Source organism: Megalobrama amblycephala, linkage group LG4, assembly GCF_018812025.1.
Source record: "Megalobrama amblycephala isolate DHTTF-2021 linkage group LG4, ASM1881202v1, whole genome shotgun sequence".
Lineage (NCBI taxonomy): Eukaryota > Metazoa > Chordata > Actinopteri > Cypriniformes > Xenocyprididae > Megalobrama > Megalobrama amblycephala.
The window spans coordinates 50,826,207-50,849,154 of NC_063047.1; the positions used below are offsets into that span (position 1 = coordinate 50,826,207).

The 22,948-nt window shown below is 38.2% G+C and overlaps 1 protein-coding gene across 1 annotated transcript; it reads left to right on the forward strand.

Moving 5' to 3' along the window:
- The first annotated feature begins 6,034 nt into the window (after positions 1–6,034).
- Positions 6,035–22,642, forward strand: ddx54 (DEAD (Asp-Glu-Ala-Asp) box polypeptide 54). Its single transcript, XM_048189861.1, has 20 exons — positions 6,035–6,412; positions 10,093–10,219; positions 10,315–10,385; positions 11,599–11,787; positions 11,871–11,920; positions 12,007–12,048; positions 12,135–12,230; positions 14,077–14,198; positions 14,639–14,700; positions 15,454–15,585; positions 16,187–16,397; positions 16,472–16,603; positions 16,729–16,950; positions 17,023–17,096; positions 18,936–19,121; positions 19,213–19,358; positions 19,453–19,566; positions 20,059–20,169; positions 21,775–21,869; positions 22,007–22,642. The coding sequence occupies exons 1-20, from the start codon at positions 6,290–6,292 to the stop codon at positions 22,252–22,254; spliced, it is 2,553 nt and encodes an 850-aa protein (XP_048045818.1). The 5' UTR covers positions 6,035–6,289; the 3' UTR covers positions 22,255–22,642.
- Positions 22,643–22,948: the final 306 nt, after the last annotated feature.

The following is a 22,948-nucleotide window of genomic DNA, read 5'->3' on the forward strand; positions in this document are numbered from 1 at the left end:
TACTGTGCAGTTTTGCAACAAAACGACCATGTGGCACTGCACTTTTCTGCTGAAAAGCTGATTTTGTGGAAGCAATCTGGAACGTGATTGACAGTAATCACTTAGTGAAATCAAAATGGACTACAGATTGTCAGGTTCAGACAGAGATCTCGCAGTGCACTGACTGAACACACAGCTGTACATTTCTAGAAATGAAACCTTTCTTTTCAATCATCACTGTTTTGTCCAGTGACTGCAGTCCTACACGTAGTAACACAGAAACACATGCATGAATTGAGCTGTTGATTGGAAATGTGCCAAGATAAATGAAGCAAACTGCATAATATTGTAATAAGGGCACTATTGCAATCTGTGGTTAAGTGTGATTTGCCTACACTGTAAACCCAAACAAGTTGGCAATACTCAAAAATTACCAAAAAAATTTTAAGTTAAGAAATTCAAAGTTTAAACAAACAGAACTGGCAGATTTTTATTTTGTAATCATACATTTTTATTGTTCTTAACTTGACATTTTAATTCATACATTTAACTTAAAATTATCCTCAACGTAAACATTTTTATTAGTATAAACTAGCTACAACAAGCTAATTTAAAAAATGCTATCTTGGTCATTTGTTAACATGTTAACAATAGCATGCTACAGAACTTGCTGAATAAGTACAGCAATATAAGCATTTAACATACCTGCTCTCAAACTAAGCCACATGCACCACTCGTCACCATGATGGTAACTCTACAAAAACCCACATTAACAGAAACTCTTCTCAATTAGAATAAGAAAACATGAATTACTACTAAATCTCCCATTTAACATTAATCTTGCACAAAAAAAAACACATTATGTAAGACTTAAAGTTAACATTTACTCTCCCTTTCGAGTGCCATGGGCAAAGCATGCTGGGAAATAGAAATCCCAGCCCAGATTCAGTTAAACTTAAAGGGATGGTTGAGTATGATTTCACTTTTTTTTTTTTTTTTTACTTTAGTTAGTGTGTAATGTTGCTGTTTGAGCAGAAACGGTATTTGCAAAGTTACGGCGCTCAAAATTCAATGCAAACGGAGATAATTGTTTAAGGACTACAACAAACGACTGGTTTGAAACCAAAAACCAGAGTTTACTCAAACTAATCTTGAACTTACCTGGGTAGAAACTGAAACCGGCTTTGTGCAACAGGCCACATATGACTCCAGTGGATTAACTTCAATTTTATAAAGCGATGCGAGTGCTTTGTTTGCATTCACAAGACACCACTACACATGTGTTGTGTTCAGACTCGCAGGTCAACTCCATGCACATGCGCGAGTGTTCATGAGAGCACCACAACGCTTGCGTTTTGTGTTCATGCAAGAGCTGACATTGTTGGTGAACATGGTTTGGATAATATTATTTTGTAAAAAAAATTATGTTTTTTTGCGCAAACAAAGCACTCGCATCGCTTCGTAAAATTAAGGTTACACCACTGGAGTCACATGGAGTACTTTAATGATGTCTTTCTGGACCTTGAAAGTGGTAGTTGCATTGGATTTCTATGGAAGGACAGAAATCTCTCAGACTTCATCAAAAAGATGTTAGGTCTTACGGATGTGGAACGACATGAGGGTGTTTTCATTTTTGGGTGAACGAAACCCTTTAACAAAAGTCAATATATGCATTAAACAATCATTGTTCAATGTTATTTTTATTATAGATAGATAGATAGATAGATATTTATTATGGATTAACAAATCAGACTTTATTGTAAAAACTGAGACATCAACAACGAATAGTAGCTTTATTTAGTGTAGATTATGTAACGCAATGTAGAAGATGAAGATGAATATGATTTCATTGATATTTTCGTAACATGCGACCATTGGGCTGAGCTTTTAGGAGCTGAAGATTAATTATTAATCTGACACAGATATGACGGTAATATCTGAACGTGAACATTAGAGTCATGATCCACTCAATCATCTTCGATTTTGCTCAGTGTCACATGTCTCATTTACATGCTCCTCACATCTGGAACGAGGTTTTCTGATCATCATAGTTTTCATTGGTCATACGAGGGCCGCGGTTTGGGGGCCCAGTAATTTCCTTTGCCTATGTCACAATGTGAGATAAATCTGGTCCTGTATAACAGGTTTCAGCACTACATTAGCACTAATGCCACCAGCTTTATCCTCCAAATGTAATATAATCCTCTGTATAACGTGTGAGAGTATAACCATAACGGAGTCATTCGTTAGTCTAATGCGAGTCAGAAAACCCTCCTGCCTGCATATTTATTCACTTGAAAGGGAATAAGTGAGATCGCATCGTGTTTACACTCATTTCTTGTGCCAGTTTCTGTGAAATCAGGTCAGAACCCAGAAGAAATCGGCTGCCTTTTGTAATTTATTATGAAGATCGTCCTGCTGTCTGATGAAATCATATCATACAGTAGCCTATGTGATTATGAAGGAACATGAAATAAAGCATTTGTTTCTGCAAGTAACTGTTGGCAAACACCAGCTTTATCGCCCATGCTTCAAATGCAATGTAAACTAAACTAACACATCTGGATGGGAGATTACGGCATGAAACGCCGATCCGTTTGTTCGGTTCTGTGTTCAAGCACATGCTGACAGCTAAAAGGTCATGATTCCGTCATTTCAGCAGGTCATTTCAGGCACACGGCAGTGAGACGAGAACAATTTCATGATGCATTTTCAAATCTGATCCCAAATCTTCTCCTTCCCCCATCTGCAGGACAGGGAGGACTCGTGTTTTCTTTTTAATCATATGCTGGGAGCGAGGCCAAGGATTTGAGCTGGAGCCACGGCTGTAAACATTCACTGCGCCATTGATGATCAGCCGTATCTAATGATACTGCTGCTTTATTTATCCTTTCATCACTTGTTTATTACTTGTTTGTCACTCGTTTACTTTTATTAGTCTATTTGAGAAAAGCAGCTAACAGGGAACGTTCACGGAATGTTCTGGCAAGGTTCTCTCAAAGTTATATGAACAACCGTTCATCCAGTAAAATTATCTGGTATTTAATAATGTTCTCAAAACATAGGCAAAAAAACATTATGTATATCGTTCATGTAAGTTTTTTTCTGTAACAGTTTAGTTGGACGTTAGACAAATGTCCAGGACAACAAAATAAAGAGGTTGGGGGGGGTCAAAGAAAGTAGTCTACCTGTAATATGAAGCGTTACCTATATGAAAATTGCTGCATTACATTTACATGAGATTTGTTCAAGTTACATCATATTTATAGTAATTTTATTTACGCTTGTAGTTTGCAGTGTTGACCATTATAACCAATCAAACACGTTTTTTTGAGTTTAGGAATGCAATGTCCAATCAGAGGTGTTTTGATTAGTCACCGCGCAAAGGCCAATGTCATGAAAGTAACTGGTTAAATTTAGGTATTTGAACAACAGATATGCAGATTCAAGTAGATTTTAATTAGGTAATTATAAAAACTGGCCCATACAAAGGAAAAAAAAAAAGTGTATATGTAAAGGCCTATATATAAAAAGAAAAATTAATTGACCTCCCTGAAGGCCATTATGTGATTCGCACCCGGTTAATTACTGATTTCTTTAAAGGGTTAGTTCACCCAAAAATGAAAATTATGTCATTAATTACTAGTTCCAGACCCGTAAAGCCGGGCACACATTTAAGGACTAGCTAAAACATTCTATTTGTTTCCTGCGACTGAAGCAGATTTAAATACTTACACATGGAATTTGAACACCGACTGTAATCGCCAACTGAACGCAACTGGTTCTGACTGCACACGTTTGAGCACAATCAGTCATAAGTGTCAATTTACATTCATAATCGGCCTTACAATCGTTAAGTGTGTCCCCGGCTTAAGGCCTTCGTTCATCTTCGGAACACAAGCTTCGAAGCTTTACGAATCTTTTGTTTTGAATCAGTGGTTCGGAGCGTGTATCAAACTGCCAAAGTCATGTGAACTACTGAAGTTTCAAAACACGACGTAACGAAGCCTCGTTTACTGAAATCATGTGATTTTGGTGCTCTGAATCACTGATTCGCAACAAAAGATTCATAAAGCTTCGAATCTTCAGGAAGCAGTGTTTTGAAATCGCCCATCACTAGATATTGTGGAATAAAGTCGCTATTTTGTTATTTTTGCCGCACAAAAATATTCTCGTCGCTTTACAATATTAAAGTTAAACCACTGTAGTCACATGAACTTTAAATATGTTTTTAGTAGCTTTCTGGGCATTGAAAAAGGAAGTGTTATTGCTGCCGATGCAGGCCTCACTGAGCCATCGGATTTTATCAAAAATATCTTAATTTGTGTTCCGAAGATGAATGAAGGTCTTACATGTGTGGAACGACATGAGGGTAATTAATGAATGCCCTTTATGTTGCACAGAAGAAAGATATCCCTATCATGGCCTTTTCTTTTCTCAGGTTACTCATTAAAATGTAACTGTTTTACAAGTAGGCGTTTTCATGTTCAACCTTATGATTTTAATGTAAGATTAAACCCTCGAGCATATCATACAAAAACGAACAAATTCATAATTACACAGCAAACACTGGACACTCGCCTAACGTTCCCATATGACTCCCATTTGGTTATGTTTTTTGAACCAAATGTTTTGGGAACGTTCTTTTTAGATGATCTTTTTCTTGTAACCAAAATCTAACCTTTGTAGAACGTTAGCTTGGTTACAATTATTTTACAGTGCCGTAGTTACATTGTAATTACTCAAATAAGTACTGAGTACAATTAATTAACTACATGTACTTACTATAGAGTTACAGTTAGGGTTAGGGTTTGGTTTAGGGTTAGTTACTTGTAATTATGCATAATTTACTGTTATTACTATAGTAAGTGCATGTAATAATGTATAACTACGGCACTGCAAAATAAAGTGTTACCATTAGCTTTTACAACCTAAAAATAATCTATACAGAGCATTCCCTACAGGTAATTTATTTTTAGGTCTTTAATCCATGTAAACTAATCTTACATTTCAAACACTGCAGATGTTTTGACATGTGATGTGATGACATATTCAGAACTGTAGAGAAATGTACACACAAATTCTCTAAAACATAAAATAGCGGTTATGCACGTGACGTCACCGTCGGCCGTTATGACTTTGGTTACGCCCACTGAGTGGCAAAAAGGCATTTGGTTTTCAATGTGAATGCCACGAAAAACACACAAAACGGGACAGAGCTTTGTGATTGACTGTACAGATAGATTTGACATGAAATCTGAGGTATAATTTTACAGACTGCCGAAATAATACAGAAAAAATAAACAAATGATAGCTGCAATCCACCGAAACAACTAGACTCCAGGCAGAACATGGATTTGCAGTTATCATGTTGGATATGTGGTAAAATCATACCCTATATATTGTATTGCTATATTATGCGAACGTTCATCAAGTACAAATAACGTCCTAAAGATGTTTCAAGAACGTTGTTCTAAGAACGTTTTTTAAAGAACGTTAGTGAATGTTCTGGGAACGTTCCCTGTTAGCTATTTTGTATTGATAACTCATCAATTAAATATTTACCATCTATATCTGCATAGTTGGGTGTTTTTAAATAAACACTGACAGGAACTATAGCTACAAGTTATAGGACTGGACGATATATATATAATATAATATAATATAATATAATATAATATATAATATAATATAATATAATATAATATAATATAATATAATATAAATATATATTGATATAAGTGATCACCTGGATTTAGACCTACCCATATTATAAAGCGTTCAAAGGAAGATTTGCTTTTATGTGTTTCCCGGCGTCGAAATCAGGCGCATATAAATGTAAGGAAACACGACTACTGGCTGCATGTCAATATCCATGGATTAGGTTTCTTTGACATGTCAAGGAACACTTTCGAGTCCAACCTTTAGTGTAACTGTTTGTTTTACTCACGTTTTCTTTACTCAGTTTCCCCTATTAAATCCAGTCATGCAGCAGCTCTTTTGCCACTCAGTCCAACTGAGGGAGCGCGTTCAGGCGGGAAAGTCACGTCAATGCATACCCTGACCACGAGCACGTGCTGCGTTAGTGCTCTTTTCTCTATTCGTGCTGCCACCGTGTGTCAGCTCAGTGAACTGCAGCGTCTCGCTCTCTGGCGTCATCTCTACGCGCCGAGGCGCCTCCTCACACGTGTTTCCAAGACGTCTCCGGTGTTTTCATTTCACGGAGCCACTGATTTCTTCGATTAAATAGCGTAGTTTCCTCAACAGTACAGCGCGTAGAGCTCAGTGGTTTGTAGACGTAAACACAATAATGGCCCAAAGGAGGAAGAAGCTGATGAAGAGGAAGAAGAGCTCCGCGCACAGAGATCACGAGCTCCAGTCTGACGATGAAGAGTTTGAAGTGGCTGCAGGAATCAAAGATGACGATGACACAGTGAGTCCAAACAATCACGACAATGTCAAAGACTTGCTGTTTTATCATATAATAAAATATATTATAAACGATATCGGTTTATGTGTTATTAACAGATCGCGTCCGTCATATTTAACGTTACCCCACACATTTTAAAAGTATGAATTATTTAAAGTATTTTTATTTTAATCATGTCACTATGGGTTCAAATAGTAAACAACTGAAAACTGTTTATTTGCAGAAATAATGAAAATAATGTCATTTATTACTCACCCTCATGCTGTTCCACACCTGTAAGACCTTCGTTAATCTTCGGAACACAAATTAAGATATTTTTGTTGAAATCCGATGGCTCAGTGAGGCCTGCATAGCCAGCAATGACATTTTCTCTCTCAAGATCCATTAATGTACTAAAAACATATTTAAATCAGTTCATGTGAGTACAGTGGTTCAATATTAATATTATAAAGCGAAGAGAATATTTTTGGTGTGCCAAAATAACAACAATGGCCGATTTCAAAACACTGCTTGAGGAAGCTTCGGAGTGTTATGAATCTTTTGTGTCGAATCATGATTCGGATTGCGTGCCAAACTGCTGAAATCACGTGACTTTGACGCTCCGAACCGCTGATTCGACATGCTGATTCATTACGCTCTGAAGCAGTGTTTTGAAATCGGCCATCACTAAATAATTCGTTATTTCGTCGCTTTATAATATTAATATTGACACATGAGCTGATTTAAATATGTTTTTAGTACATTAATGGATCTTGAGAGAGGAAATGTCATTGCTGGCTATGAAGGCCTCACTGATCCATCGGATTTCAACAAAAATATCTTAATTTGTGTTCCGAAGACTAACGAAGCTCTTACTGGTGTAGAACGGCATGAGGGTAAGTAATAAATGACAGAATTTTCATTTTTGGGTGAACTAACCCTTTAACGCTCAATCCATTTTCTTTTCCGAATTCATAATTATGTTCCAACACATAGTGTATTCACTTAGCTTTAGATATCACAGTGAAATAACTTGTTAATCATCCAATAGAATGCTTCTAAAATGTCCTTTACCACACTGGAAAAGCAGTTCAATGCAATCGATTATAGTCATTGCGATTTACTTCGCCGCGACTCTATGATTGGTGGAATTCCTGCACAGCATCATGGGTAATGTAGTTTTTCACCAGGAATTCTGCTTTTAAACATGATTATTTTATGAATAATTAGCGTCGCACACCTGTAGGTGATAGATAGGTGCGTAGGAAAGAAGACTGGTAAAGTCAAAATATGAAAAAACAAAAAAATGAATCCCGCACACTATCAACTTGCAAAACAATAAAAAAGACACTTTATTAGGAACGTTTCGATCGTAAGATCTTCATCAGGCATAAACATTGTATTCAAACTCCATTGTATTTAAAACATCATGAATCACAAAGAATCATCAATATCCAATCAAGATCAGTGATTAAATAATCATTAACACCACATCACATTATTAACTCAACAATTATATAATAAAACAGAATATATATATATATATATATATATATATATATATATATAATAAATATAAAGGAGTATTATTAATGATATCATATATCTAATGATCATATTTCATAACATCACATTAAAGGTCCCGTTTTCCATGTTTTTTTTTAAGCTTTGATTGTGTTTATAGTGTGCAATATAACATGTGTTCATGTTTCGCGTGTAAAAAACACAGTATTTTTCACATAATTTACTTATCTGTATACCACTGTTTCCACTGTCATAAAAACGGGCTGATGACTTCCTTGTTCTATGAAGTCCCTCCTTCAGAAATACGTAACGAGTTCTGATTGTGCCAGCGGTTCCTGTGTTGCGATTCGTCAGCTCTGAGCGCTCCTTGCCCGGAAAGGTCACGCCTCTTACCATAACGTGGAGATGCACGCGCTCAGTGTTATTGTAAACATGTCTTTAATTTTACCATATCAATTTGAGCCGGAATCAGACCCGGTGATTGGACTGCGGGATGAAAATAACAGCGTTTTGACGACATGGCGACAAACACACTCTACAAACGCAACTCTTGTGTATTCCTGTGGGCGGAGGTTAGTCAAAAACTGTTTTAGTGACGTCATTAAAGAAGGAAGTAGAGGGATGTAGTCCAAACTGGCCGTTCGATGTAGGCGACTTCTGTTAAATAAAATATCTCGCTTGGCATTGAACTTTGAGCTTTAAAATTCTACAGATTTTATTTATACTCTAACAACAACATTACACACTAACTAAAGTTTGAAACATGGGATCACGAAGAACGGGACCTTTAAACAATGCTTCACCATTCATACCCATAAGTGATAAAGTCTGAAGAGTAAAAATCCAGAACAATTCACGTCTCTGTAAGAGCAATTCAATATCGCCCCCTCTAGGTGGCACACTCACTTTTTCAATCCCACAGAAGCGTAAGGAAGAAACATCATGATTAAAAGATAAAAAATGGGCAGCGACTTTTCAAAAGACTCGTTCTGATTTGTTAAAAAAGAGGTCAAGAAAAGTGAAAAAGCATTCCTTTACTTTTATTACGACCTATTCTTCTAAGTCATTCTTGATACGATCCATTTTTAAAAAATATTGGTATTTATTATCTTCTGATCCCGAACTGAGTACAATTTCCCGACACCCTCCACTGATTGTATTTAAACGAGCGAAAAATCTAAAAGATCATGTAGTACACGCTCGTTTTCAAAGTGGTATTGCTAGGTCCTCTCAGAAATTAATTAGTCCATTACAAAATGGAAATTATCGCTGTGGTAATTGTGCGCAGTGTAACAATACAACTAAAACCTCATTCTTTTGTCATCCTAGAACTGGGAAGAAATATGGTATTCATTCTGTTATCACTTGTACGTCTACACACGTTGTTTATCTGATTCGGTGTCCTTGTGGTTTGGGCTATGTGGGAAAAACTTCACGTCAGTTGAAACAAAGAATCAGTGAACATAAAAGTTCTATTAGAAGAAAAGATGTTAACTATCCAGTCGCTGCCCATTTTTTTATCTTTTAATCATGATGTTTCCTCCTTACGCTTCTGTGGGATTGAAAAAGTGAGTGTGCCACCTAGAGGGGGCGATATTGAATTGCTCTTACAGAGACGTGAATTGTTCTGGATTTTTACTCTTCAGACTTTATCACCTATGGGTATGAATGATGAAGCATTGTTTAATGTGATGTTATGAAATATGATCATTAGATATATGATATCATTAATAATACTCCTTTATATTTATTATATATATATACATATATTCTGTTTTATTATATAATTGTTGAGTTAATAATGTGATGTGGTGTTAATGATTATTTAATCACTGATCTTGATTGGATATTGATGATTCTTTGTGATTCATGATGTTTTAAATACAATGGAGTTTGAATACAATGTTTATGCCTGATGAAGATCTTACGATCGAAACGTTGCTAATAAAGTGTCTTTTTTATTGTTTTGCAAGTTGATAGTGTGCGGGATTCATTTTTTGTTTTTTTAAACATGATTATTTTGAAAATAAGGGTTGACGGCTTCAACAAAAGCATATACCATTGATGAACAACCTTGTTGCTCTCTGTCGGTCCGTCTTTAACGGTTTATGAGTTATTGTTAAATGAATTGGAGTTTTTACTTCCGGAACCAACTGTTGCGCTCTTGTGTTGTCGTTCAGCCCAACAGAAGGCTTCTGCGCTTCCCCGCCACATCCGAGTGTGTTTCTGACGTGGAGCCCGACACCAGAGAGCTCGTCAGAGCTCAGAACAAGAAGAAGAAGAAGTCTGGTGGCTTTCAGTCTATGGGTGAGACGACTTCATCTCAAACACTGTCGTCAATAAATCAATCAATCAATCACAGTCTCTTGGTCACTCAGTAAATGTGGTTTATTTTTGTGCAGGTCTCAGTTACCCTGTGTTTAAAGGCGTCATGAAGAAGGGCTATAAAGTGCCCACACCCATCCAGAGAAAGGTAATGTTCTGTGCTGTTGAATCATTTCACATCTCTGTGATTCTCAGAAGTCGTCATAGTTGTGTAAACTTCTATAGAGGTGAACGGGAACTACAAAAAATATAATTTGTGCTTCCATTTGCTCCAATAGCAAAAAAACAAAAACACAATAGCATTAAAAAAGAGGAAAAAATTTTATTAGGTTGGTCATATGAGAGAAAAATGCCAAATTTGCTGCGATAACTAGTTTAACCCTCCTACTGTTTTAAAAAACTGTATCCTTTCATATTTCTGGGTCAGTTTTGACCCAGCGGAACAGTCATAACTTGATATTTTTCAACTAAAACCATATTGTATCTAATCAGTCACTTCTCATTAATGAGTGCAATAATTTCAAAGTTTTGAATGTTAGCATGTTTTACTATGTTATTATTACATTTACCTCCCTATTTATTAGTTAAAAATAATGAGAAATTCTTTGAAAGAACTACAGCAAAACTACTGTGATGCAAGAAATTTTTTTCAATATTCAATATTTAATTATATGAAATTTATAAGAACATATAAATCAGTGAATGGCGTGCAACTAAATTTATAACACACGCTGCTCAGTTTATGTAACCGACATTATTTTTCTAACAAAGCAAAATCAAAACAATATAAATATTACTCTGGAATGTTTTCAAACACATTCATTTTACTTGCTTAACTTGGATAAAGTTTTTTTTTTTTTTTTGTTATGTAAATGACATCTTTTGCATCTTATTTTCAGTGTCTTTGTATGTGCATATTAAAATTTCGCAACAAATTCAGGGTAACACTTAATTTAAAGGTGATATAGTTACACGATACTACATGTACTTACTATCAGTAAAGTAAATTATGCATAATTACAAGAAATTAACCCTGAACCCTAACCGTAACTCTATAGTAAGTACGTGTAGTTAATATTATTCAGTACTTATTTGAGTAACTATGTCACCTGTAAAATAAAGCGTAACCAAATTCAGTCCTAAAAGTGTGTGTAGGAGACTGGAAAGAGGCTAATGTATTTTCTAAGGTGGTTTTGAAATAAATCTAACTCATAGATGTAAAAAAAAAAAAAAAAAATCAGCATAATTTCAACATAAATGTGTAAAGCCACAGTTCACCTCCGGGTCTGGAATTGGCACTTGATCTTAGAAGATATCAGCTATAGGGTGAGACTCCAGTGCTTGTTTTCTCTTCCTCACAGACTATCCCAGTGATCCTGGATGGAAAAGATGTGGTGGCCATGGCGCGGACGGGCAGCGGGAAGACGGCGGCATTCCTCGTGCCCATGTTTGAGAAGCTGAAGGCCCCGCAGGCGCAGACGGGAGCCCGGGCTCTGATCCTCACGCCCACCCGAGAGCTCGCCCTGCAGACCATGAAGTTCACCAAAGAGGTCTTGTGCTTCACCGCCGCTCACTTTGCTGCTCTTCTCACTCATTCATTCACTCACTCACTCACAGTGTTTGTGTGTTTCAGCTGGGGAAGTTCACTGGGCTGAAAACGGCACTTATTCTCGGTGGAGACAGGTGTGTTGAGTCTCAGTTGAACTCATGTGTGTCTTGTGTTTCAGCATCAGTCGTGACTTTCTGTGTGTTTCTTTTCTGTTTGTTAGCATGGACGACCAGTTTGCTGCTCTTCATGAGAATCCCGACATGTAAGTTCATCCTTGATGCTTCACTCAGTGTGTGTGTGTTTGATGGTTGTGCTAATGTGAACGTAACGTTCTCCTGATGTCTACAGCATCATCGGGACCCCCGGCCGTCTGATGCATGTCATCCAGGAGATGAACCTGAAGCTGCAGTCCGTGGAGTATGTGGTGTTTGATGAAGCCGACAGGTAAGACCAGAGACGTTTCTTCATACGAGATTAAAGGTGCGGTGTGTGAATTTTAGCAGCATCTAGCATTGAGGTTGCGAATTGCAACAAACAGCTCAGTCCACTGGTCACCCCTCCATTTCAAAGCACATAGAGAAGCTACGGTGGCCGACACCAGACAAAGATGACGTCTGAAACAGCAGATAGTTGCCAGTCAAGAAAATGTGCTCTGTAGAGCAGTTTGTCCGTTTAGGGCTACTGTAGAAACATGGTGCCACAAAATCGTGACTTCGATGTAAGGGGACCCGCAGTGTATGTAAATAGAAATGGTTCATTCTGAGGTAATAAAAACATAACGGTTCATTATGTAAGGTCATTATACGCCACTGAAAACATATTATGTATATTATATTGCATTTCTGTCAATAGATCCTCCTAAATATTACACACTGGACCTTTATGTTTGACATTTCTGTGAGAGTCATCATTAATTTAATCCCTGTTTCAAGAGTAAAATATTTGTGTTCACTAATGGTCAATCAACATGGCTTTTTTTGATGGCTGATGCTTATAGCTTATAAAACAGGATGGAATTATATAATCAACCATCAACCATCAAAGAAAAGCCATGGGAATTGGTGCAGACTGCTGTCCCACAACCAAAAAACGCATTTAAAAAGCATTTAAGTATTGAAATTTTAGACGTTTACTAAGATCTTTATATAATCTATTGAATCCCGCAGTAATATTTAAAATATCAGTAAGCTTAATATATATAAAATCATCATTTATTTGGGTACTTTCAATTGGGAGGTGGCTGTCCTGAACCATAACCCCTAAAAACTTGTGAAAATGATATTGAAATAATTTTTTCCATTGTTGTTTTTAAAAATATTTTTTTATATATTTATTTATTTATTTTTTAGAAACCAAAGTTAAAAAATATATGTATTTTATATTTTATTTTTTAAATCATGAAACTTTATGTAAAAAAAAAAAAAAGTTTTCATGTCACTACCGAAACAGTGTATGTTTGAGTCCATTGGCTGAGACTGATTTTAACACACTTCTACATTTCTGATCAGGAAATATTCCTATGTCTTTCCCTCTCATAGCCTCTCTTTCATAGTAGATAGATCCATCATTCTGAGTTAAATGTGTTCAAAAGTCTGAAAATCTGTGTGGAACTTTAAGGAACGTCATTTACCGAACACCTTTATTCTGCAATTATGCAAAGTTTTTTGGGTGTTATTCCATAAACTTTAGTTTTTATGTGTGTACAACTGTTCAGAACTGTGCTAGATAACCATGTGCTAATTATCATCTCTGAGCGGCTCAAAAGAATCAAAAATTGTCACTACCGAAACGGTCACGACTGAAACATGTCATCATTGTTTTGGTAGTGACAAAAGGGAACACATAATAATTTATTTGGGGAAATAAACACAATTTTAGTACAGTTATCCAAATCATTAGTATTTTAATATGTTTTAGTATGTGAGTCTGTAAAAAGTCTGTAATGTGATGTGGTCACTACCAACACATTACTGTCACTACTGAAAATGTGCAGTCATGACCGAAACATGGGATGTTTTGTCAAAAATGAAGTATATTGAATTATCAACTAAGATGTTATTATAGTGTTTGGTTCAATGCATATTCAAACTAATGAATCATTCACTTTGAAATCAGTATGATAAACTTTATGCCTTTTACAAAGAAAGACTGGATTTAAAATAAAAGTCTGACACATTGGCCAAACAGAAAAACTGCAGATGCTGTTAATTTAAAAATTGCCAGATATCATCCTTGTATATCGGTCAATCTCTAGTGTTCAGCTGGATCTTCCCTGTTTCTTCTTCTCCAGGCTGTTTGAAATGGGTTTTGCAGAGCAGCTTCAGGAAATCATCCGACGTCTTCCGGACGCTCGGCAGACGCTGCTTTTCTCGGCCACGCTGCCCAAATTGATCGTGGATTTCGCCAGAGCTGGTGACCGCAGTCTCTTTCCTTACTGAGATGTTCAGATGTTAATATATGCCATTATGTCCTACAGTGGGATATAATTAGAGCCGTAATACTATATTGTGTCACGAGATATCACAATACAAAAATGCCACAGTATGTATCATGTATAGTTCTCAGCTTCTATGAGTATTAATTATTATTATATATTAAAAAAAATGCATTACTTAATAAAATACAATATTTAAAACTTTATAAATGTATGTACAGAGACAGAGTATCTAAAATAAATCTGTATTTTAAGCTAAGCAGAATCATGGATATTTCTATTTTGGTGTCACCATTGAAAGGACACCAAAGTCCTTTCCTGATGTAATAGAGAACTTAGCCTTTTAATGGACTATACTTTGCGTTAACTGTTTATCATATGTCTTAGAAGCAATAATTAAAACTCTTTTCTGCGACAGGCCTCACAGAGCCGGTTCTCATTCGTCTGGATGTGGACACGAAACTCAGTGACCAGCTGAAGGTAAAGATTCACATTCTGTTGAAGTCAGTGTTGGACGTCACCTCTAATGTGACACACATCATGCTGAAATGCGAGAAATGTAGACTGGGTCTTGATTTTATTCATGCAAACTGATTGGACTGATAAGAGGGGTTGATGACATTAGCAGAACAGTAAAGTACTTATGAAAGATTATGAAAACATGCACTGATGAATCATTCACTATAAGAGCATTAACAAGTATTAAATGAGCAAAAGAGTCACTGTAAATTAGCGTTCAAAAGTTTGCAGTCAGTTTCTGAAAGACTCTCTTCTGCTCACCAAGGCTGCCTTTATTTGATAAAAAATACAGTAAAAACACTGAAATATTATTACTATAAGATAGTTATTTTCTATGTGAATATATAGTAAAGTGTAATTTATTCCTGTGATCAAAGCTGAATTTTCAGCATCATTACTCCAGTCTTCAGTGTCACATGATCCTTCAGAAATCATTCTAATATGCTGATTTGCTGCTCAAGAAACATTATTATCAATGTTTTAATCAGTATGTTTGTGGAAACCGTGATACATTTTATTTTTAAGGTTTCTTTGAATAGAAAGTTCTAAAGAACAGCATTTATTTGAAATAGAATCTTTTGTAACATTATACATTTCTTTACTGTCACTTTTGATCATTTTAATGTGTCCTTGCTGAATAAGTATTAATTTCTTTCCATTAAACAGTTTTAATAGATTTCATGAGTTTTTTTCCCCCCCCTTTTTCTCCACCAGCTCTCATTTTTCCATGTTCGGTTGGACGATAAACCAGCGCTGCTTCTGCATCTGCTGAGAAACGTAGTGAAGCCGCAGGAACAGACGGTGGTGTTCGTAGCCACCAAACATCACGTGGAGTATCTTAAAGAGGTGCGCAGGAAATGCTCTAGAAGTCTGGGAAAGCTTTATGATAGAAGCAATGTTGTGCTTTCATTAAGGAGCAGCAGTCGTTATGATTCAGTCAAAAACGGCAATAAAAACTCTAATTTGAATGTTCATTGCTGCACGTTTGAGGCCGTCCACTAGTGTTTCCTTCCACCTATTTTTAAGCAAATTTTGGTATATTGCATAAAAACTTACTAAGATGCACATAAATTCTAAAAATGTGCATATGTGCTCAATTGAGGTGTATCATTTTTTTTTATCTAATAAGAAGATTTGAACTTAAACTACAATGGAAACGCATTTACTGAATAAGCCCTCAGGTGACTTTGCCTCAGCAGAGGCTGTGATTGGATATCTGGACTAACCAGTGGACCAAACGCATCAAAGCATCTCAAATGTTGGTTTGGTGGTTCTGAAACATCAGTCATCAGAATGATTGTTTAATTCCCTTCAGAAGAGTCTCACACAATTGTGTTCCTAAACACCAGCATCTGAACGCAAGATTTTTTGATATTGATATTTTGCACCAATTAGTGCCGATTCTGTTCTCTCGGTTTTGATGTGTCTCTGTGTCGTGTTTTTGCAGCTATTGACAGTGGAGGGCATTGAGGTTGCGTACATCTACAGCGCTCTGGACCAGACGGCCCGCAAGATCAACATTGGCCGCTTCGTTCACCGCAAGGCCATGGTGCTGCTGGTCACTGACGTGGCCGCTCGCGGCATTGACATCCCGCTCTTGGACAACGTCATCAACTTCAACTTCCCATCGAAGGCCAAACTCTTTCTGCACAGAGTCGGTGTGTGACAGAGCAGATGCTGACACTCTCCAGCTGTCTGAGGTTGACCTTTAACCCTGACCTCTGTGTTTCAGGTCGTGTGGCTCGCGCTGGCAGAGGCGGCACAGCGTTCAGTCTGGTGTGTTCAGATGAAGTTCCTTTCCTCTATGATCTTCATCTGTTCTTGGGTCGACCCGTACAGGTCGCCGTCCCCGAACACACTCAAGGTACGGCAAATGCAACCGACGTATAGAAAGTAGATTCTTCTTGTGCTTCTTTGTACCTCTGCTTATGACGAAACGGGTGAAGTCAACTGCTTGAAAAGTCTCTGTCTCTCTGTGATGGTCTTCAGACGCGGATGGCGTGTTCGGGCGTGTTCCTCAGAGCATTCTGGACGATGAAGAGTCGCAGCTGCAGACGGCTCACGAGAACTCGCTGGATCTCCAGAGTCTCCGCCACGTCTCGGAGAACGCCTATAAGCAGTACCTGAAGTCTCGACCCAGCCCCTCGCCCGAGTCTGTCAAACGCGTGAAGAACACCGACCTGTCCTCGATGTCTGTCCACCCTCTGCTGGGTGAGTGTGGTGCTCATGTCTCGCTGTAAGCGTACGGGACGTCCTGCTGATCGTGTGCTTTGTGTCGCACAGGTGCTGGACTGGAGCGGATGGAGCTGGACCGGCTGCTGATGGTCGACTGCATCAAGGGCTACAAGGCAAAAGCTGTATGTCATTCCTTTATTCAGATTACGTCAGTATCGTGCAGCATCACGCGTCTCTCTCTGAAGTCATTATTTACTCCGCTCGTATTCAAAACCAACATCACTTTTTTTCTTCAGCAGAATGTCTGAGCTCCAAAATGACATAAAACACCCTAAGTGATTTAGGCTGTGTAATTAATCGAGTTTTGGCTTCCAACGATTGTTGTTCTATTGTATTGTTCTTTTGTTTGTAATTAATGTCTTTGCTCTTATTAGGGTTCAAGTGCATAGTGCTGACACCCTATTATAATTGTTAAAATTTCCAAGGATCAGCATTCTCTTCTAAAAGTGATCGAGACTTGAAACTTTGAGGTCTGGTAGTACTCACACCATCTACAACATCACCAAAGCTTGCCCCGATCGGCCTCATAACTCCTAAACCATTAGGCATAGGCTTAATTGACAAAATGGATTTGCTCGTCGTTCTTGGTGAAATTTTTGGGTATTTCGGGTTTTTTAAATGCCTACTTTTGCAAACTAGTCCTAGGTTTTTTGGCCCGATCAGAACCAAACCAGTGCAGCAAGATTCTCTGGAGTATGATTGTCAATAATTAACAAAAAAAAGTTGAAATTTCGATTCTAAGGCCACCGAAATGTTCAAAGTGGGTGGAGCCACTTTTACTAAAATGGCTTTAATTAATGAGCGGAATGAGATATTTTCACCAAACTTGGCATGCATATGTAAGAGCTCATTATGTGGTTGCATGAAAAAGGACGCCGTGACTGGCCACGTGGTGGCGCTATAACAGCAAAAAAACATGAAAATGGCTATAACTACTTCTCCGTTAGTCCGATTGACCTGAAAATTGGCATGCAGTGTCTTTGTTCGAGATGCCATGATTGTCTATGAGGACATTGAAGTATCTCAAAAAACATCAGCATCAGCCAATGAAGTTTGAGCAGCTATCAGACAAGGTTAACGGAAGCCAATCGGAACGAAACTCGCTGAGCCTGTTTGACTCACGGCCCTAGAGGCCTGTGAGAAATTCGGAAGAAATCGGCCACGGGGGGAACGCCTTCACATTTTTCACATCCGTAAAGGATAGTGTATCACGCACACACCTACAACATTCATACCACATGGTAGAACTTGTCATTCTGAGCAACTTTGCCTCTAGGACCTCCACCGTCCAACGAATCCTTCATTCAATATAGGAGATTATTTCAAAAAACAACTTTGGCGAACTAGTCCTAGGTTTTTGGCTCAGCCTCAATAACTGTTAAAAAGCTTTAAAAACTATATATTTCCTATGATAAATTGCCTGTATTTGCTGTAAATGGTCTTATCCATCTATGATCGAGATGGTTACATGCTTGATAATTAAAACATAATACCTTTTTATGCATGTGTTTAAAGGCCTTAAAGCGCTTGAACCCCAATAATTGTTGCTCTCAGCTATATTTGTATTCTTACTGTCTTCAACAATTGTTTTAAATTGCAAGTATGCATGATAGTGCTTCGTTGTCATGAAAATAATGTCGCAATACAAGGCAGCTTAATTATTTTTTCCCTTCTGATTTTGTGGTGAAATATGACCTAAATGATTCTTTGTGTCGTACATTGAGCTGTACTTAATGTATTGGAAAGCCATTTGGGATTTATACTGTCAAGCTCCAAAAAACTCGTGAGAATGGTACAAGTCTTCTGAAGTGTGCAGATTAAGCCAATATTCGCTGATACTGTCCATCTCAAATTTCATTTTAGTGCTTGTGTTTTTCTAACTAGCTCCTTCTTGATTAGTCAAGAGAACCAGTGAGTTTTTGCAACACAAGTTCAGATGAGGCACATTCTTGTTTCCTCAGACTATTTTTGAAATCAACTCCAACAACAAAACGAATGCCAGCGAGGTGATGCGAGCCAAGCGATCTCGGGACGCTCGCTTGGTCCAAAAGTATTCGAAAGCGCGAGCAGAACTGATAGTCAAGCCTGCCGTACCTGTCGTAACCAGGACCGAACAGCAGCACAATGAGGACGAAGATGAGATTCAGGTGAGAGTCGAGAGCATTTACTGCAGGATGATTTCATGTGCTTCTAAATATTTGAATCTAGCAGCTGAACACTTTATTTCATGCTCTCCAGACCGTGTTCTCAGAGGTGGTTGGAGGGAAAAAACGAAAGCAAGATAATGAAACGGATGGAATGAAGAGCAAAAAGAAAAGCCTATCAGGCAAAGATGAAGAGTTTTACATCCCGTATAGACCCAAAGACTTCGATTCGGAGCGAGGGTATGGCCGCACCTGCACCCATGTATTATTATTATTTCACATGTTCAATGAGAAAATTGGTAAAAGTGACTGTGTCATTTGTGGGTTTGTTCAGGCTGAGTCTCGGGGCCGAAGGCAGCTCTTTCGAGCAGCAGGCCTCCTCTGCGGTTCTGGACCTGATGGGAGACGAGGGCAACTCTTTAAACCAGCACAAGAGCCTGATGAAATGGTGAGAAGTGCTGGCTTTTAAACACGTGACACTGTCCACATGTGTTCGGCAAGACTTTCTATTAAACATATTCTGTATTTGTATTTTGTAATTGAATTTTTGCCATGAAAATAGCCTCAGATGCTGACATGGCATTAAATTAGGGATGCACTGATATGAAAATTTTGGCCAATACCGATAATCCTTTACATTTGAAAGCCGATAACTGATATATTTTTCCATTTTGACTCCAATCATATTTCAAGCAATTCAAAACCATCATGGTGAACAGTGCACATCTGAAGTGTCTCAGCTGAAGGAATTAATCCATGATTTATCGGCTTTAATATATCGGCCAAATTTTCTTATTGGGCCGATAATGCAAACATTAAAAATGAACATATATTGGGCGATACTAATATAGTGGCAAATATATCATGCATCCCTACATTAAATAAAATTATACTATACTGTCCACACGTCTGCTTATCATGTTACACATGTTCTCTGCAGGGATCGCAAGAGGAAACGCTTCGTCCGTGAGACGGGCAAAGACGGCATGAACAAGAAAATCAGGACAGAAAGTGGACAGGTGGTCACTGGAAAAAAGAAGAAAAAGAGCTTGTATCCTTCTTGAAAGAGTCGAGTGCTTTTTGTAAAGGCAGGAGCACACCAAGCCAACGGTTGGCTGTCGGGCAGTTTTTGTTTGTCGGCTGACTAAGTTTTCCCAGTGTGTTTCACACCGTTGGCTGAAGTTGGTCCTCGTCTGCTTTTTTCGGCCGATTCGAAATGTTGAATCGGCGTCGGAGCTCGTCGGTCTGTTGGGCCATCTGATCATTCTGATTGGCTGTACAGATACTGCCACCTGCTGGTTCGGAAAGGCATTTCATCTCACGCAGGCGCAGAACGGACGTGCTACTTGGCCGTCGGCTGTTGAGTGTTGGTTTGGTGTGTCAGGCCAACTTTGGATCCAGACGCTGCCGACGTGAGCCAACCCCGCAGTCTGCTTTCGTCTCCACTAGTTCATCAGCATCGGCTTGGTGTGTTCCAGCCTTATCACGTTGTTTCAAAGCAGCTTTCAGGAATCCATGATGTTAATGTTTATAATATCTTAGTGCCTAGCAGTCCACATTTAGCAGTTTAGAGCTGGGCGATGGGATGGTTTACATTTGGAGATGATATAAACAATCAAGCAGTTGAGATTTATGTAGTAGATATGGCTTTATGTGAGAGTACTGCAAGTGTGCAGATAAAGTTGGATATAGTAAAAGTTAGTCAATCGTTTTGGGCTGATATTGAGGATTTTGACATTTGTAAGGTTTTTCGATTTGAAGTTGATTGAAAGTCATGCCATATGAAATGAAAATTTCTGTAGTGCATGTCTGTCTGAATGCAAGAATGGACCTGCACATTCAAAGTCCGTGTTATAGAGAGCAGCTCCATCATTGATGAACGGGAGAAAAGCCTCTATATGACAGGTGAATGAAAAATAAGAGGGACTGACATCGTTTCAAAGGTGGAGCAAGTTATAGGTTGTGATGAAACCCGAGTGGCGTCAAATCTTCTTGGACATACATCCAAGTGAAAGATTATCGAAAAAGAAAAAATGTTCATGCATCAGTTGTTGATTGGATGTTGAGATGTGGGCGTGGCTCTATGCTTATGCAGATGAGCGTGATCTTGCAGGGGCGGAGTTTAAGGGGCTGTTCACACAAAATGCGTTTTTCCATTCCACTGCGCCACTTCATTGTTTTTCTCTATAAACGCATCCTAGATGGACTGACTAAAAACGTGCCGCTCAAGTTAAAAGTTCAACTTTTAAAAACACATTTCTAGACCTTTTATTTTGTTCCACTGACCTGCTTCTCGTGGTCTTAACAGCGAAGACATGTTCTGTGTGAACTGGCCTTAAAGGGATAGATCACCCAAAAAAACAACAAAAGAAGATATGTTGAAGAATATGGGTAACCAAACAGTTGATGGGCCCCATTGACTTTCATAGTATGGGGAAAAAGAATAAAAAATCAAACATTCTTCAAAATATCATCTTTTGAAAATATGATTATCGCTACAAATTATTGCACCAAACATTAATCTTGACGCGAACGGGCCTTAAGACAGGAAACGTGAATTAAGAAAGTAAATGGAGTCATTGTTGATTCCATGTGGATTTCTAAAGGTCTGAAGTTGATAATTGCTTGTCAGTTGGATTTCTTGACTTTGGTCCAGTTATGAAGAATGGAAGAAGAAGTATAAGATGGATGACAGAGCATCAGACTCGGATGGAGAAACTGGAGGAGCGCTCAGAGGGAGGAACTTTGGTGGTAAGAGCAAAAGATTGTGGTGTAAAATCATCCAGTCCTGCTGATGCACTTTACACTCTGTGACTTCCTTCCACTCCTTATATGACGCATCCACTCTCCTTATGAGTACTTGTGTGTTTTTGTTGCGGTTTCTTTAGGTCGTAGAGGAAGAGGCGGAGCTCAGTCCCAGCCGGCCCAGCAGCGGAACGGTTCCCGGGTGCGATCAGAGCTGAAGAACCGCGATCAGATCCTCAAGCAACGCAAGCGGAAAGCCAAACAGCAGTTTCTGCAGAGCGGCGGCATGAAAAAGCTTCGCGCCAAAGGAAAACACCGGCTGCAGGAAGTGATGAGATCTGGCTTTGGTCGTGGTGGCACCAAGAAAGGAAAGATGAGGAAGAAACTTTAAAGAGAGGAATCGATACGAACAATCCCGCTTCCTCTGATTTGTGGTGCAGAAAACAGGATGGACAACATTATGTGTACATGACATCTAGAAAATAAGTGAAGAGAATTTAACTCTTTTACTAAAACTGCTGTTTCATGAACGTCATCTCTTTGTCTGCATTAAAAGGGATGTTTCGGGTTCAACTGAAGCTCTGTCGGCAGCAGTTGTGGCAGAATGTCCATTACCGCAGAAAATAATTTCCCCTCTAGTTTCTTAAATTTTTTTCTTGTTTAATAATTGCAAAAACCGTCAAAGTTACAATAAGACACTTAAAATGGAAGTACACGGCACTTCGTCATAACTTTATATCTGTTCACATGAGATTGCTGTGATAAAATTGTTTACTGACCTTCTGTGCAAACTTTAATCCAGTCTTTAAATTTCAGTGTCGTGAACACGTGACTCCAGGAAAGCCTGTAACTTTCACATTAGCTCTGTGTGACAGGTTTTCAAAACCCCTTAAAGGATTAGTTCACTTTCAAATTAAAATTTCTTGATAATTTACTCACCCCATGTCATCCAAGATGTTCATGTCCTGGAACATCCTGGAATGTTTTCATCAAAAACCTTAATTTCTTTTCGACTGAAGAAAGAAAGACATGAACATCTTGGATGACATGGGGGTGAGTAAATTATCAGGAAATTGTCATTTAAA